At 40.2% G+C, this 17448-nt stretch overlaps 4 protein-coding genes across 5 annotated transcripts in view; 2 read left to right on the top strand and 2 right to left on the bottom strand.

The window, feature by feature from the left end:
• The window catches only part of LOC144652776 (zinc finger MYM-type protein 1-like), a 54776-nt gene extending 39835 nt beyond the window's left edge, over positions 1–14941 (top strand). The window contains exon 2 of one of the 2 annotated variants that reach the window (XM_078512818.1): positions 12166–14941. In XM_078512818.1, coding sequence (XP_078368944.1) covers positions 12166–14706 — 2541 coding nt within the window. In that variant the 3' untranslated portion in view covers positions 14707–14941. Of the gene's footprint in view, positions 1–11128 lie in introns of those variants that run through there. The other variant, XM_078512817.1, reaches the window with a different exon arrangement.
• Positions 1798–2362, bottom strand: LOC144653078 (bis(5'-nucleosyl)-tetraphosphatase [asymmetrical]-like). Its single transcript, XM_078512998.1, has one exon. It carries the CDS (start codon positions 2329–2331, stop codon positions 1876–1878), a length of 456 nt encoding a protein of 151 aa, XP_078369124.1. The 5' UTR covers positions 2332–2362; the 3' UTR covers positions 1798–1875.
• On the top strand, positions 2954–4923 carry LOC144653050 (uncharacterized). Its single transcript, XM_078512967.1, has one exon. The coding sequence runs from the start codon at positions 3368–3370 to the stop codon at positions 3968–3970; it is 603 nt and encodes a 200-aa protein (XP_078369093.1). The 5' UTR covers positions 2954–3367; the 3' UTR covers positions 3971–4923.
• LOC144652927 (uncharacterized) lies at positions 6696–17422 on the bottom strand. The gene is made up of 8 exons (XM_078512830.1): positions 16593–17422; positions 15214–15357; positions 10512–10601; positions 9513–9644; positions 9222–9360; positions 8730–8915; positions 7807–7894; positions 6696–6991 (listed from the first exon to the last, which is right to left on the bottom strand). Exons 1-8 carry the CDS (start codon positions 17415–17417, stop codon positions 6865–6867), a joined length of 1731 nt encoding a protein of 576 aa, XP_078368956.1. The 5' UTR covers positions 17418–17422; the 3' UTR covers positions 6696–6864.
• Positions 17423–17448: the final 26 nt, after the last annotated feature.

Here is a 17448-nt window from a genome sequence, read left to right as displayed (position 1 = left end):
GAGGATGAACAAGTGTCAGTTCGCGTCAGTATTGGTTTTTAAGATTTATTTTCAGAAAAAAATCAAATCAGAAATGAAACCAACATGTGCTACAATAACTGCAGCTATCATAAGGGCTTAACATTTCAGACCCTTTAGACTCATTCAGCTCCGAGATAATGGACTACAGCCAGAAATGTCAATGGCCAGGCATAAATGAGTATAACACTTCTTGAACAAGTGAAACAAGTGTAAGACTTCATGAAATGAGTGTTTGACTTGTGGAACCTAAATTAAATACTGTGTTAATTTTTTTTTTTTACTTTTAAATTTTGAGTGTGAATCAAATTCTCCCTAGGAGACAAAAAAGGGCCATATGGCATCCATCAAATGCATGTCAAACCTAATTTATTCCCAGCCACCTATATCTATAGGCTGTTCTTGTCTGTGTTTATTTTCAATGAAAAAATAAATAAAAGAATCTGTTTTGCAATTTTTGTATTTTCTTCTTCAGTGGTGTCCATTGATTGTCAAAATTCACTGAGCCATACACTTTGGGTGATTTTGCTCGTTTTGAAATAACAACAACCACACTTCCACAATGGCCAGCTTAATTTTTTCTGAAACTGAGTCGAGTTTGTGTGTTTACAAGAATGCCACCTTTTATTGTGGCAAAATCTTGGAGAGGCCATTTTGAATTTTAACCTTTATGCACACTGTTCACTGAGCCCACAGGCGGCCCAGGCGTGGTATGTGATCAATGTGAATATATAATTTTGCCGATTGCGTAAGTCTGGTTCAGCCGTTTGAGACAATGTATGTAAAGGAACTGAAATAAAAATGGCTTACGGCTCTTGTATTTCTTGCATTATTTTGCCTTCTCTGTTCCTAGGGTGGGATTTAGGAGGCAAAATAAATTATGCAAGAAATACAAGAGGTAAGCCATTTTTATTTCAGTTCCTTTACAGATGTAGTATTTAGAGCAATTTTCGAAGCTTTCTCGTACATTCTCTCAAACGGCTGAACCAGACTTATGCAATCGGCAAAATTATATATTCACATCAAATACTTAGAAAATACTGGATTGCTAATAAAGAACTGACACTTGGCTAATTTTATTAATAAATTATTGGCCCCTCAAATGTAATATTCATGTTATAAAACACATATTAATTTTATTGTCTTCAATATGGTTGGACATACGGTATGTGCAATGGCCACCCTGCAGAAAAAAAGTTAAGCCGGCCATTGTGGAGGGGGGGGGGGGGGGCATTGTAATCTCAAAATGAGCAAAGGCACTGTTAAGTGTAAGGATCAGTGATTAAGATGGAATGGAAAGCTTTGGCCCTAGCAGAAAGGTGGCTGTTAGTATAGTGGACCGTCAAGTGTTTTCTTGATACTGACATACCGGTAAATGAAGAAAGCCAGCAAGACTGCAGTTGAAACAGGAAAATGATGAAATGATCTTTGCAGTGTGCCTGCAATTCAGCAGTTACTATTTAAGACTGACTTTTTATACCAAAAAGAGGGCCCTGAAGAGGCGGTGGGGGGTATAAATCCCATTTCCCAGCTCCAATATTAATTTTGTCCAAATCCCATTTCCCAGCCTATGTTCTGCCCAAATCCCAGTTTTATTCCCATTTTATTCCCAGTCCCAGTGACCCAAATTCTATTTTCGAAGTAAAAAAAATAGCCAAATCCCAGCTCCCATTTTACCCTTTCAGGCCCCTCTAAAGAGCAAAAATTGCTTAAATTGCTAACATTATAATACTGTGACGATCATTTCATATTTCGTCAATCATGACACTGGTATTAAAATAACATTAAAATAATTTAATGCATTAAAAAGGCCTAGGGTTTCCTACTATACAACACGCGCGTTTTCGAAGTCTTTTGTCAGTAAGTATTTATGTAGAAGTCTGTAACATTTCTTATCTCCTGATCCGCTTCACGCAAGGCATCTCCAGTCGTGTCATGTAACAGTTCACAAGCGCCTTCAACAGTCAGCCATTTAAAATCCTGATGCTCATCCGACAGCCGTATGGGAACATTGTAATCCTTCACTTCGGCAAGCCAGTAAATAACAGTCTTTGGTTTTCCCCGCACCTCGTAATTCAAAGTTTTCTTTATAGTTTCCATCACGTTCAAATAGCTTTGCTTTAGTCCAGATTCTTCTTCAGTTTCACGCAGAGCTGTCTGCAAGTCCGACTCTCCTGGGTCGACGTGACCCTTTGGCGGTGTCCAGTGATGCCTTCCATAAGATGTTTGTAGAAGAAGATATTCAAAAGGTCCCTTAAAACTTCTTCTACGGAAGATGATTAATCCTGCTGCACGAAGCTCGGCGGCCGCCATGTTGGATTTGTTGAGGGAACCGCTGACCAACATTTCGTGAAGAATGGGTACGTTTCCGTGGCAACAGAAAACGCCAAAGCAAAAAAAAAAATTCCCTGGCTACTTGTTTTTCCCAACAATGATCTGTATGAAGTGTTCCCTAGGATGCATTTTTTGAAGTGATTTATTACATTTTTTCCGAACGTATTTTTGCAACTTTTAAATGACCAGCGCGCATTTGAAATATTTCGAGATGCACTTCTCGCAAAATAAAGAGAGAAAAATTAAAGGTTGTAAGGAATCTGGCGTGGTTAGCATTTGGCAGAATATTGATAGACCTGTTTGAATGACCGTGGAATAATGGTAAGTTCCCCCCCCCCCCCCCTCCCCACCAAAGAAAAAAAAAAACGGCTGAAAACTGTGGCGCTTGTCGTTTATAATTTAGTTTACTGTAAACGCTCCCGTTTTTTTTTTCCGCTTTTTTCCGTTGCCCCCCCCCCCCGAGAAAAAACCCTGATCGCAGGTTATGTAAACGCTGGCTGTGGTCGCGCAGTAATTTCATTTATAAAAATACTAATGAGCTGTCATTTAGTCTGGCGTCACAAAAGAATGTCTAATTAAATAAATTCACCCATTTGCCGCTTGTATTTGTTTACGAAATCTTTTGTAAACTCTAAAGGTCGTCAACCTTTAAACAGGGATCGTCTTAAAAACTCGTTAAGCCCTCTCCGACCTGAACAAAAAAGACAGGAACATTTATTTTTTCCTCGCAGTGATTTACAGCCGTGCTACAGGTATTCATATTTCATACTTTCGCCTCCAAGGTGCTTGTCAAACAAACTTGAAGAGAACAACACTTGTTTTATATGTCATTTATACTGTGCGGAAAGAAAGATAACTGACTTTTCTTTCGAAAATATCCCTCAAATGAATGGACTCTGATGGGATTTACAATGGAATTATCAATGACTGCCTTTGCACGAAACGTCGAATAATCCATATGGAACTAATTCTCTAACGCATGGAAGAGTTTTGTTTTGATGCGTAATTCTTGCAAATGACCGTAGAAATGGGGTCCACAGGTACAAAGGAGAAACAGGACAACTCTGAGGACAATTCAATATCAAAAGACAGCAATACACCGCCGACACTTCTTCCATTGAACAAGAAAGTTCGAGTTCATCTAGTGCCCAAGTTTTACACTTCAGAAGAGCGAGGAATCACAAGAAGTTTCTATTTATTGGTCACGCTACAAGGAGTGAAGGATTTGTATCAAGCGAGTGTCGGTGTAACAGCAACAGTTGAATTTCACGAGCGACGACAGAGTCTTGGTGGAAGTTCGTCTAGTTTTATCCGTCGCGAAGCACTAACGCGAACTCGTTCAGATACTGTTAATTCAATCGATGGTCCAGACATTGAAGTAAAGCAAGTCACAGTAAAAGAGAATGATTCTCTCAGAATCGCTGGCGTCTTCACAAAGGATTTAGGAAGCATTCCAGACTTAACAAATTGTGATTCGTTTGATCTTATACTGTGTCCCAGCTATAGAATAAGCACTGAACATTCAGACTGGCTCCTGTTAGGAACAATGTACACAAAACACGCGAACTCCAAACATGCGAGACACTGGCGCGCTGCCGTGAGAGCCGATTACAGCTGACGGAGATTTTTTTCATTCATTTTTCAAATAGTAGCTGTTATAGATGTCTTACTTAAAGTTCTGTTTTGCGTTTACGCTTAAAGTGTTTCAACTTTTAATAGTTGGTCAGTTTACAGATGACGCAAAAATTGTAATTATAATAATCGATAATAAGTATAATATATACATTCTGAACTTCTGTTCTGTCTTGCACTTATTTCAGTAATCAAGAAAACAAAACAAAAAACTGCGGTTTCTCGGCGGGTCGGCTAAAATATCGATGTAAGAGGTCGCAAAATCGTACCTCAACATGTTTTTTAACTGAATTCTTGATCAAAACTTGGCACTTAACAATATGGAAATTAAACCATTACAAGTCAAGCGTGTCTTGTTTTTATAAATTGAGGCGACTTGTTCGACAAAAGGTTTTGCACTGGTTTACTTAAATGAATGTTGCCCATCTTTTAACTGATATTGCAGTGAACTGGGTGTGACTGACACTCCATTGCAAGCTTTTATAACTAAAATTTGTTTTGTTATTTACATACACTTCAGTTATTTCTGTTTTATGTACGGACGAGAGATTGTTAAATGTGGCCTCACTACGAACACTCGAACATTTATATTACATTACTTATTCGAATGACAATCGTAAGGGGCATTGTTAGCTATTGTTGTTGTCGAATTTTAATTTCCCAAAATCTTATTAAAAATTTTTTCAGAACACTGATTTTCTTAGAACAATAATAATAGAGCTTCAGTTCTCTTATTTACCGCTTTCATTTTCTGTCCTAGACATAAGGCAGTTTGTTTGTTTGAAAGGACAATAGGTTATTTGAAAAGATTTTCAGTGACCTCATTACAAACTATCTCATAAACACAAAGACCAATATATTACTGGCCATTAATAAAGCCTACAAAAAACAAAGCTGACCTGTCAAGGATAGCAAAAATAATAAACTTAGCTGCTTATTTGTCGCCTAAAATTCTAGACTATTTGTTCTTGAATACAAAAACATTAATTGTTGTTGTTGAATTGAGTTCATCAAGAAACTACTTCACTCAGATTTTGATACTTCATTGCCACCGTGTAATAAGACCTAACAACTCGTTTGAACCTTTTTATGCAAAAAGAGAAACCCTAGAACACAGCTACTCCGTCAAGAAAGAAGGCTCGTAAAAAAACTTTAACAAATTTTAGAAAGTTACTATACGCTTGAATATGGCATTAAAAATCCATTAAGCTTACTTCTGCACAAAGAACGTCAAACAGACAGAATTTGAAGAGCTGTTTTTCAGTTCATTGCCCATTACCGTTCCGAATTTGTTTTTTCTGTACTAATACTTTGACAAAGTGGGTGTTTTGTACGTATGTCAGTCTAAACAACATTCGAACAGTTCCCGTAAAAAAAAAAAATTCAATTATCCCTGGCACCGAACAATAACAACTGCAACGACAATACAGTCGTTATAAATCCTAGTACATTTTCTTTACCGTCGTGAAATAACCAAATCGGCGTAGTTTGGACATGTCAAGTTTCTTTTTGACATTGTATGCTGTCTTTACAAATTCAGCTTTGGATAGCTCTGACGCTGGAAAGACAAAGCTAATCGGTCAAGGCTATCGCAATCCTCGGAAACCCAGAAGTAGTAAAATTGGAGGCCGGTGGGGGAAAATTGAAAACGGCTAAAAAAAATCTACGAAGATAAGTCGAGGGGAAAGAGAGGTTTCTTCTTTCTCCCCGTATCTTCTTTATTGAATTTTTCACTCCGTTTTCGACATGAATTCATTTTCTATTCATAGTTCTAACTCGGCCCCGAGGTTATTAAGTGGGATAGAACACAAGAAGTCCATCAAGTTTGAGGATAGATACATAAAATTACTTTTTGTTGAATTCCTCTCCAGCTTACAAGTTTGAATAATCTAAATTGGCCCTTTTAGTCCGGCGGCTTAGCTCCTGAATTGTGCGATTTTTGATACAAGCAAAAAACTTTGCAGGATTACAAGCATTCACATACTAATCAATTCTTGATATAGAGGCAACGCCAATTTTCTATTTTCAGCTAGTAAACAGTTATGAAAGTTTCAGCCAAGAGGCCCCTCCTTCGCGAAGTACTTCTTCTTGCGCTTTTATACACCTTTTTTTGTAGATTTTATTTCAAAAGTAAAGATATGAATGCTTTAAATTAGGCTTACAGTTGTTATGTTTTTACCATCTTTATTCCAATAATTAACTAGGAATTATTGCGCTAGCGACCAGGTCTCTCGCGATTCATTCCCCGATAGTAGCGTTCGCCGTTCGCTAACAGAAGTGAAATACGAAAATATAGAGGGCTGCGAACAGTCTACATTACAGCATTTCGTTCTAAATTTTGTACGTGCGACTTTGTATCACTACCTCACATAATAGTATTTGTCTAAACACCAGGACAAACAAATAATTCACGAAATTTCATTGATTTAAATAAATTACGGTTTCCGTGGAAACTGGCGTTTTTCGGCTTTGGCACTATATCTGAAAAAACCTGCTCTTGGTGACCAAAATTACTTTTAGTGTTCCAAATTTCATGCTTGTATCAAAAAGTGCACAATTCAAGCAAAATTTCGAGCTAAGCCGCCGGACTATTTGACGCTGTCCCGGCTCAGTGACCGTTTATTTATTTCAATTTTTTCTAGTAAACAACCTCGTCAAATTACCAAAGGAAAAGCCCTGGGAACGAGGTTGATGAAGGAAGACAACCGGAATACTAGCCATGATATTTTTATTGATGGTAAATTTACTCCAATGGAAAAATAATTAAGAAGTCACGTTTTATCGGCACTGCCGTTCACTTCTGTTTGTGATGCTTTCTTTAAGCTGGGCGTAGTTTCTGATCCATGTGCGTTTTGTAACTCTTCATCCATGTTCTTACATCTAACCCTTGTCAATAACTGCTGTGGCCCATAAGCTTGAGGAAGGTTCCGCAGGGGTCACATACCCCTCCGGGATACGAGAAGCCCCTGGGAATGTCTCAGGTGCTAAAAACGCATCCCATTGCCGCCTAGGAGAAAAAAAAAATCAAAACTATATCATTTTAAGCCACTTTACAGTTTACTCAAAAAGCACAACTTTTGTTAACAGTGTGGTGAATTCAGGACTGGTAGCAAAATGGGGCATATTTTAAAAACGGGGCCTAAATTTTTTTCAAGTTTCTCCAAGCCTTAGTAAAAACACGCCCTAACCTTCCCCAATCTATATTCCTACAGTCTATTATCACCTCTTTGACTTTTTTCTATACCTTAGTTATCTATTATTTTGGGGTTTCCATCGATTGAAACGCAATTTTGCACACCACACAAAAAGACTGATTTCATACATCGTGCACATACCGTATTTACTCGAATAGCGTCGCGCGCTTATTAAATTTTTCGCGCCTTGTGCGGCGCTTTTCGGGGCGGCGCTTATTGGGGCGGCGCTATTTCAAATTGGCCGCTGGTCTTTTTTTCGTATGAGCATCATATGGTTGTCGTTCCGTGTCTTGCTGGGGGTGACGCTGCTGTCCTGGCGTTCGCGGCCTTCCAGCATTTACACTCGTTTGTGGATGTTGGATGAACTTGGGCGGCGGTAAAACAATCACTTGACTGCAACATCGCTTGCTGGACACGTCAAAGTTGTTTTATAGTTGCTTGTAAATTCCGCATCGGGACTGCGGCGCTTATTCGGGGGCGGCGCTTATTAACTTTTGGGCCCAAATGTGGCGCTTATTCGAGGGCGGTGCTTATTCGGGGGCGGCGCTTATTCGAGTAAATACGGTAGCTTTTTAAAAATCTTTGGGTATGATGCATCACCAACCGAACAAATTATTGGTTGACTTACCGTATTTGTACTAATGACTGCATGCTGTGTTCAGCTTGTTTGTAATAGCTATGAAACCAATCCATGGGATCTGACAAGCCAAGAGATGCTAAAGAAACAAGACAGAGAATAATTCTTTTATAATATTCGCATTAGAGCGGTTTTCACTTGAGTGTCGAAAGTAAATTGCGTTTGCTTTGGTTTTGTATTACTACGCTTAGTGATTGGCTTGAAAATCTCGCGCCACTTTCTCAGCCAATCAGAACTAAAACCAAAACCAATCGTGACTCGCTCGCGCCGTTTTCCCGCGCTTAGTGCCGGCTACATGTATTGGCTTCGAGTTTTGATTGGTTCACTGGATTGTCTGTGTCCTTTGTGATTGGTCGGAGTAATTACTTTGGTTTTGGTTTTACGACACTCAATATTGAAAACTGCTCTAAACAGTCATTAAATACGGGGTAAATTACATATAGCTGTTCATGACGTTACGCCATGCTTGTGACTCTTGATCAATTCAAATGGATGATGTGTCTCTCGTGCGTTATAGTCAAACGAATGCCGGTCATAACACCCCTAAGACAAAATGTACCCGACACAACGCCCCTAGAATAATCGTTGTACCTTTGGTACGGCATGTTTTGAGAACGAGAAATAGACAAGGGAAGATTTTTTACGTGAATTAGTTATTTCCTACATGCTTTCAGGAAGGCGTTTTATAGGGAGCATTTTGCCTTGCGGGTGTCTGCTCACATTTTTACGACAGCGCGACGAGAGCTTTCTCTCGTTTGGCAAGCTGATGATGTAATGTTTTAAAATACGTGAACTAAAGTCTTGAAATAATAAAATAAGTCCTTCGTTATCCCGGATAAAGAAAATAATTCAGGTTCTCTATCGCAAAGTAACTTGCATGAAAAGGATAAAGGAAAGAGTGCTACAATTTTTACCTTGATTTCTTCTCTCCATTTCTCGTCGTTCTTTCTCCTTCTCTTCCTCCTCCTCAGCTAACATTACTCGTAGAGTCTTTTCTTCTGTCTCGTACAGCTCTCGTCTTGGTTCCATTACTTTCTCTAGCCACTTGACTCTTTCTTCAAACCTTCTATTCTCTTCCACGGTTGGTTTAACATAAACTCCTAAACAAATGGAAAACATGTAGTTTGCATGTTACATGTAGCTACATGTAGCTACATTTTTACATTTAGTTACATGTAATGGTTACATGTGGTTACATGGTAGCTGCCAGGCATCTATGGAAAAGATTCACTACTAGTACGTATGCCTCATGATAACTTCTATGTTCGCTTTAGTCGTGTCTGGTCAGGCCATGGCTCATACTTTTGCGAGGCGCAGTTGAGCCAAAATACCCATGGCGAGACCAAACTTGAGGTACGATTAGGTATTTACCGTACCCAAAATCGGCCACATTCATTTACTTTTACCTTTAACTTCAGCCTCTTGTTTCCTAGCCTCTCTTAGTTTTCTTAACGCCTTTAAAAGTTCCACTGCTTTTGTCGCATCTGTTTGCTTTCTTTTCACCTCTCCTAGTACCCCACCGGCTTCATGTTTCATTGACTCTGCCTACAAATAAACAATGAAAAGACAGAAATAAGGAAAGTGAATTGAATAAAAAAAAAAACAAAAAACAAAATGGAAATGTGAAATAAAATGAAATAAATACCGGTAAGGAAAACTACCAATAAAAATTAACACTGCATTGGAATTGAAGATACCCTTCTTTTTGCTTCATCCTCTGCCATAATCTGTGATCTCCATTCATCAATTTTCTTGTGCAGTGTATTCTTTCTCTCCTCTGCTTCCTGCCTTAGTACATATTCCTCCTTTCGTCTTCTCTTTTGCCATTCCTGGGAAAACAAAAACATTTTTTAAAAACCTAGAAACTTAGTGACTTTTGCACCCAACAGTACTTAGGAGTATACCTACTCACCCTAGATAGGATGGGGGGGGGGGGCAACAAAAAAAAACAAAAAAAAACCCCCAAACCCAACCCCCCTGGGGAAAGCTAGTCCGCAACTGCTTACTTCCCTAGCATTTTAATTGTTAAGAGAGGAATTTTCTAGCTTTCTGTATCTAAGTTATATGTAAGTAGTTTTAACCTAACAAAGGTTTTAGTTTTAAAGAAACTGTTGTGCTGCATCAGTGGGCAGGTGAAACAGTTCATTATCACCTGGAATTTGATAATGGTAGCAAATTCTGAAAAGCTGACGTTTCGAGCACTAGTCCTTTGCTCCAATGAAGGGCTAATGCTCGAAATGACTGCTCAGCTTTTTTGAAAGTTGCGACATCGGTTCATTTATTTTAATCAGCTTTCCAACTGATAATCAACTAAAGTAGTTTTTCGGAGAATTAAGGATACACTAAACCACTGAAATAGGAGTCCTAAGAATAAAACCTTTTAGTAGAAACTCAGCTGTGTTCTATTGGAAATCCGCGTCTGATTGGTTCTCCCACTGATTTCTTCCCGTGAAAACGTCGCGCGCTCGCGTAGCTCTTTAAGCGGTAATTTTTCTTGATTTTTTCTTCAAAGTGCACAATATTGTAGGTTTTGGACTGCATCCTTTAGATTTCTACTAAAAAACTACTCCCTCGTTTTCTATGAGCAAATAGTCAACTCGGCTGCGCCTCGTTGACTATTTGCTCATAGAAAACTCGGGCTCGTAGTCTAATTGTTAAGTAGAATTTACATTATCCAAAATAAACAACATCTTTACCCTTTTCTTCTTCCTTTTTGTGACTTGTTCTTCTAGTTGTTTTATCTCTTCAGGAGAGGAAAAGTAAGCTTGAATTTGATTGATTCTCGCCTAAAAGAAAAAAATGGTGTTGTATAAACTTAGAATTATCACTAGCTAGAGCAATAGTTATTTAGATGACTATAGTCTACTATTATTTTGGGGAGTCTATAATTGAACTATTGGCATACAGCCCTACTAATGTATTTCATTAGAAAACAATACAACTGTGAGCTGATCAAAACCATAGGCGTACGGGCCGGGGGGGCGGGGGGGGCTGCAGCCCCCCCAGTTGCGAAAATTTTCGGGCAAAACGCAAGAAACTCGGGCAAAAGCACTTGGGATAAAAAATTTTTATATTTAACTTAATTTACTTATTTTATACATTAATAAAAATATGTAGTTATTTATTGGGTCCGGCTTCTACAACACGACAAAACGGTCAATCTTAAAACGTTTAAATGGCTTTGCTGCCGATCTGCCAATCGCTAGCAGCCTGGCATTTGCTGCAGTTCGCGCCAAACGTTCGCGCCAATTCACTAAGGCGGGAGAACACGTACCGGCGTACGCTTTGTGAATCGTGTGCTGCTCACATGAAGTTTAGTTTCTGTCGAGGCCTTCGTGGAGTCAAAGTTAACGTTGTGGAAGAAGAAAAACAGTTCAAGTTTAAGATCAAGAAAGGAGTTCAAGTTCAAGATCAAGAAGAAAGTGTCTTAGGGTCAAGCGGTCGACAAGGCGAAAGGTAAATAATTATTATTTGAAGTCAAGGCATTTTGTCGGCTTGTACCAAGCCTGAGATAAATATGTGCCAAAAATGCAGGCTAGCTCTTCGGATCTTTGCCCGACTGTTTTTGTCTTTTTCCTCTGGTGTAGTCTTAATTAAACGCGTTCATCTTAGGTGAAAAATTTTGGAAGAACTCTCCAAATTTGCGTGAATGCAGATTAAAAGCAACAATGTGAGCGCGTTGCAGTTAATTTTAGATAAGAAGAAACGCTTATGACAATTTCGCCAAAACGGCATATTTTTTCGAATTTTGGCAGGGTGCCCTTCGGCGTGTTTAAAGGCGAAATTTCTCATTCAGTGAAAGCTTGTATATTTTTAGACCGATGCATAATTGATCCATCATGATAGCAAAATGCCGACCACGTGTGCAAAAGGACCGTGTGTTTCATCTTAGTGTTATCTTGTACAGTCCCGTGCGATTTGTATTAAGAATACATGAAACAATTTAAGAAAAAAATCCTTGAATGAAAACTTATAATCTTGAATTTTTAATAAACATTACTCAGTACGTATAAAAACATCACAATGCATTATGCTCCGCAACTTAGTTTTATTATGCTATGCGTTACGGTCTTTTTGTCACGCTTGAAATCCGATGCTTCACTCTATAATTGAAAGCGATTAAGCGATTTATTCAGAACGTAAACGGATACCGTAAGTACTCTATTCAACGTCCCATTTTCAGACTGGAAATCAAAAGGTAGAAGTGAAACTTGAATTATGACGGATCAAGAGGCTGAAAGAGGAAAAAGAAAACGCCTTTATCGCCAGCGCGTTATTTGTGGTGTATGTAAGAAGGAACTCGATTCCGATTATAAAGATAATCATTCCAGAACTGTGCACAAAGGAAAGAAAGTTGCTTTCACGATGGTACGTGAGCGTAATCAGAGTCAGCTTGCTTTTTTCACCAAGAGCTCCGCGGAGTCACGGCCGTCACAGAAGCTTTTCAGATCGGACAACCAGGCTGACGCGCATGACCAAGCTAACACTAGTTCCTGTTCGAATGTACAAACTGATGGCATTGAAAGAGTTGAAATCTCGCCTGCGTCGGTGGTTATGGAACTGCAGGATGACCAAGATGAACATGTCTCTTCTCAGGAAGGAGCTGAAGAGCCTCAACCATCCTCGCCTCAAACAGTAGAAGTACCGATGGAGCCTGAAGTACTAGTGGAGATGACTGTGCAGTTACCAAGAGATGACAACGCAGTACGTGAATCAGGGATGGTCACAAGTGAGGGGCCGCAGCAACCGGTTCTCCGCGAATATAACCCGCAAAGATTTGGGACCGAGACATTCACTAGAGATTTCCAGCCAAAGTGGTTCAAGCAATATCCTTGGTTAAATTACTCAGTAAATGGAAAGGTTACAACTTGCTATGCTTGTTCGACGTTTTTAAAGGATAACGCTTTCACGTTTTCCAATTGGAAGAAACCTGAGCGCCTTACAAAACACCACCAAAGTGACGCGCACTCTCTGGCGATGACAAAGTGGTTGCAATACCGCCAGATGAAGAGGAAATCCTCCTCTATCATTAGCATCGTTGATGATGGACATCGTAAGTACGTCCAACGCAACCGCGAGTTTTTACGTGTGATCATCGAATGTCTTTTTTACACTGCCCAACAAAACATCGCTCAAAGAGGTCACGAAGAAAATCGATCTAACCTCGGGCAAAGATCAGATGTCAACAGGGGTAATTTTCTAGAGCTTTTGCACCTTCGGTGTAAAGACATTCCTTGGCTGGAAGAGACATTGAACACTCAGTTACAAAACCACGCTCAGTGGACCTCGCCATCCATCCAGAATGAGCTGCTTGAAATTTTTGCTGACCTCATAATTGAGCTTATCTGTAAGGATGTGAAAGATAGCGGTTGGTATGGGATCATTATTGATGAAACGTCCGATATAAGCCGAGCCGAGCAAGTGTCTTTTTGCCTCAGCTACATAGCAAATGGTAGCAAGAAGGAAGCATTTGTTGGTTTTCATGCCACAAAAACAACAGACGGTGCAACTCTTTACGAACTAGTGAAAACAGTTATCAACAACTTGCAGTTAGATCTCCAGAATATCGTCGGCGAGTGCTTTGACGGAGCAAGTAACATGAGTGGTGTTAATAAGGGACTTAGTGCACGAATGAAAGAATGCTCCCCCCTCGCAATCTATGTACACTGCTATGGTCATTTGTTAAATCTGGCACTGCAAGACACCATGACAACAGTGGAACCATTGCGAAATACTCTGGGCACAATTCAGAGCCTGTACAATTTTCTAGAGGCTAGTCCAAAGCGACACGCTTTGTTTGGAGACATTGAGACTGAAGAAGGTAGTCTGCTTAAGACATTGAAGTCTCAAAGTGTAACAAGATGGGCATGTCGGTGGGAAGCGGTGAAATCCGTCGACCAGCAGCTCGAGCGAATAGTGAAGGCATTGTTAGTATTATCCACCGACAAGGACGCTAAGACATACTCGGAAAGTCGCTCGCTTCTGCATGGAATGTGTGATTTCCAGTTCGTCCTCGGTCTGTGTGTTTTGAAGATTATTTTATCTAATACAAGCAGCCTGAGTGCTTATCTTCAGGGAAAAACTGTGGATGTTATCTCGGCGAGGCGGAATGCCAATTTGACTTTGGCGACTCTACGAAGCTGCCGAAATGAGGAGAGTTTCACCTCAGTGTGGAAACTGTGTGAATGCATCGGTAATAAGATGAAATCGTGGATTTCTGACTCGGAGTTTTCATTCCGCGATGCTCGTGTGCCGCGACGCCAACCCTCAACTCGCTTACAAGCTTTGGTTGGGGAAACTATGCAAAACGTCAATGCAGCGGCTCCGCCATCAAAACCAGAGGACTACCATCGTGTGAACACTTTTTACACCTCCCTGGATAAGGTACTGGCCGAAATCGAAACTCGATTCAGTGGCAATGACCAAGATGTTCTTTGCGCATTAGGTGACATCACTCTAAGTGATTCGCCAACCAGTGCTAGCCTCGATCGGGTTGCCAGGCACTACAACCTCGACAGGGAGCTACTCCAGGCAGACCAACGCCTCTTCTGTCAGTTTAAGGCAGCACACGTGGAGAAATCAATTAAAACACCAGCAGAAGTCATCGAAGTGTTGAGCAAAAACAGCCTTTATGAAATGACCCCAGAGTTTTCAAAGGTCGCGTCCATTCTGGCCGTCATCCCGGCAACGTCCTGCTCAGCGGAGCGCTCATTCAGCGGACTCCGACGCTTGAAGACCTACCTCAGGAGCACGATGGGGCAAAATAGGCTAAATAACCTCGCCATCGTGTGCATTGAGCGCTGTTATGGAAATCAAGTTATTGTAAACAGTATGGACAGAATTATTAACACTTTCGGACAGCGCCACGGAAGGAAAAACTTTTTCTTTTAATTACTTTTTTAATTTAATCGAAATGAGCTGACTTGTCAATAGGCTTCATAGAGTATGCGAGGTTTATAAACAACTGGTTTTGGAGGCATTACTATAGCAGTTTCAGTAGACGTGTAAATTGTGAACCTTTTTGTTTATATCCAAATTCCCACGCTTTCACATTCGGGCATTGTGTGAATTTTTCGGGCAAGAAGATCACCGCCCCCCCAAGTCCGAGTGTGCCCGTACGCCTATGATCAAAACATGTACATGTGGAGCTGGATGGGTTAATGATACCGGTCTGGAAAAGGCTGTCCAGCCCCCCACACACATACAACTCAGAACAGTCACCAATTTCAACAAAACTAAGCTCAATAAAATTAGCATAAAATGCTTATTGACTGAGTAAGGTTAGGCCAGACACGAAAAAGTCTCTTGGCACAGATCTCAAGCCAAATATTTTGTCACATCTTGACCTACCAGTCAATAAGCTCACTGTCCTCACAGTATTCCATCAATGCAACCCACCTTTAATTTTTTAGCCTTTTCAAGCCCCTGCCTCCACTCACTTTCATTTTGACTTGATGCAAGTTCAGCTAATTTGTCTTTTTGAATGGACAACTCAGAAATCAGCTGCAACCAATCTGCCATGAGTTCTTTAGCTGTGTGCAACTGTTGAGAAATGATAAATTGAAGAATGGGTTATTAACAACAGCTAGTAACTGGTGGTAGGCCTAGTCTCTTATAGTGTATATGTATATGAAGAGAAAAAAAATACACAACAAAATTTGCTTCAGTGTACTCTCATTTTTTTTTTTGGATTGTTAGCGTCACTTTGTTGTTTCGTCCTCCACTTCTTCAACCAATAAGCTGATTAAGGTTTTAGTTCATTCCAGTTCAAAGGGTCAGTGAGGCAGGGTGGCTGATCAATAGCAGTGCTAAACAGTCTGGTTTCTGTAACATTTTTAAAGTTTATACTAGGAGTTCTTGCTAACTAATCCCCCTAGATGAGATGCTAGTCCATCATACAATGTAGATAAATTACCAATCCCCAAAGACTACCCTACCAATTACCAAGTAAATTATATATGCATGCCCAAGAACACAACACAAACACCCTGGTTAGGCTCAGAGTGGACATCCTCATCAAGGGGCAGTAAATGGTCCTACAAAAGAGGGTAGCGATAAGGGCAAAAATTAGATGATACCCTTTTTTAGCCAGTGAACGTTTGTTTTTATTATGTCTAATCCTGGCTGTGCTTCAATCTTCAATCTTTAAAAATTAGATTGTAACCCATGATCATAGCTAGAAAAGACATCAGTGGTTTCATGAATTTTTTACCTAATCTGGTGATGATGATGTTTATGATGATGAAATGTGTTTTGCATAATTTTTGCCAAATTCCAAGGGTATCATCGTCTCAACTTTTTAGGGATGCCTTCTTGGAAAGCGTGTTTACATGACAGAGAAAATTGGGTACGAACCCATAAAAAAATCGGTCTGGACCTCACCACTTTTGAAGAGAAAATACGGGACCATTAAGGCACCTTCCTCCATAGGCACCTGTGGCCCCACGTAAAGTTGACTGTTTCTCTACAAAAGTGGTTGGGTCTGGACCAACTTTTTGTTGAGTCTGTACCCAATTTTCTCTGTCGTGAAAACATGCTTGGAGTCTTGATTTCTTATTCAAGGCTAAGAAAATTACGGGCTCGCAGAATTGTTATCAGTCTCGCCATCTCATACAGTCTTAAATTTACCATTCGACACCCCTCCATCTGGAGTTTAGCATACATAATTTGGGCCAATGTATAGCCATGTTATTATGTAGAGAAACAGAACAGCAGCCTGGTCTTGAGGTGAACTTGCACCAGACATAAATAATGTGATTTACAAAAAAGGAACAAACCTTCATATGGGTTTTCTCTGATGTCTGTTTTCCTTGTTTTTCTATTCCTCTTACTCTCAAAAAGTTATTAATCCTTTCCTGGCCTGTTGTCTCTTGAGCTTTTTGTCCTGGCACGATTGGTGGTTGAATGACTTGAGGTGCCGCTAGGTGCAATGTAGGAGGGGTGCTAGGAAATGGAGGGGGAAACTGCATAGGTGTTGCTACAGAGAGGCCAGAAATGGGCCCTGAAAATGGAGCTGGAAATGACTCAGGAAATGTAATAGATGAGGATTGTTCATTTGACAAGGGAACACGGCTTGTAGCGTGTAATGAAGTACTTTGTAAGAGCTGTGGCCTACCAGTTGGGAAAGGGGAAGAAGAATGTGTCATTCCAGCGATACTACTGTCCATATTTATCGAAGTATTGCTTGGAGGAAACGGTAATTGCGCATGAGATGAAAAACTGTGAGAATTAGGACTTGAATGAGTTGTCTGTCTGTTCGTGATGAATTGACCGTCTGGGAACGGATGCCGCTGAACCTCTGGCATCTGTACAGCCATCGGATGCTTGTCTTGCTGCATGTTGCTGTTATTTTGATGGAACGAAGGGGGAAAGCTTTGCGTATTGTGATACATAATGTCATGTCCCTGGTTCCTTGCAAACATTTGTGGAATATGTCCCTGCACTGAATTGGTCGAAGGTTGATTCGATTGCGGCAGAAATGTCTCAGGAGGCATACTTGGATATTTTGCAGGTATAGGAGAATTTCCACCGGTGTATGGCCCAGAAATGTGATGATTTTGAGGTCGAAAACCTGACATTGGAAAGCGTGGACCGTCCGCCATTTTGAATTGGCTCGACATGCCAGGTTGCACA

This window comes from Oculina patagonica, chromosome 1 (assembly GCF_052425735.1).
Source record: "Oculina patagonica isolate OP01 chromosome 1, crgOcupat, whole genome shotgun sequence".
NCBI classification, from domain to species: Eukaryota; Metazoa; Cnidaria; class Anthozoa; order Scleractinia; family Oculinidae; genus Oculina; species Oculina patagonica.
Note: the sequence above shows the minus strand (reverse complement) of the source record. Positions and strands in the feature narration are given on the sequence as shown.

Coding starts and splice junctions, on each gene's coding strand:
- LOC144653078 (XM_078512998.1), bottom strand. CDS start 2,331: ATGGCGGCCGCCGAGCTTCGTGCAGCAGGATTAATCATCTTCCGTAGA.
- LOC144653050 (XM_078512967.1), top strand. CDS start 3,368: ATGACCGTAGAAATGGGGTCCACAGGTACAAAGGAGAAACAGGACAAC.
- LOC144652927 (XM_078512830.1), bottom strand. CDS start 17,417: ATGGCGGACGGTCCACGCTTTCCAATGTCAGGTTTTCGACCTCAAAAT. Junction 10,602..15,213: donor AAAAGGCTAAAAAATTAAAG/GTGGGTTGCATT, acceptor TTTTTCTTTTAG/GCGAGAATCAATCAAATTCA. Junction 7,895..8,729: donor AATGGAGAGAAGAAATCAAG/GTAAAAATTGTA, acceptor TTGTTTCTTTAG/CATCTCTTGGCTTGTCAGAT.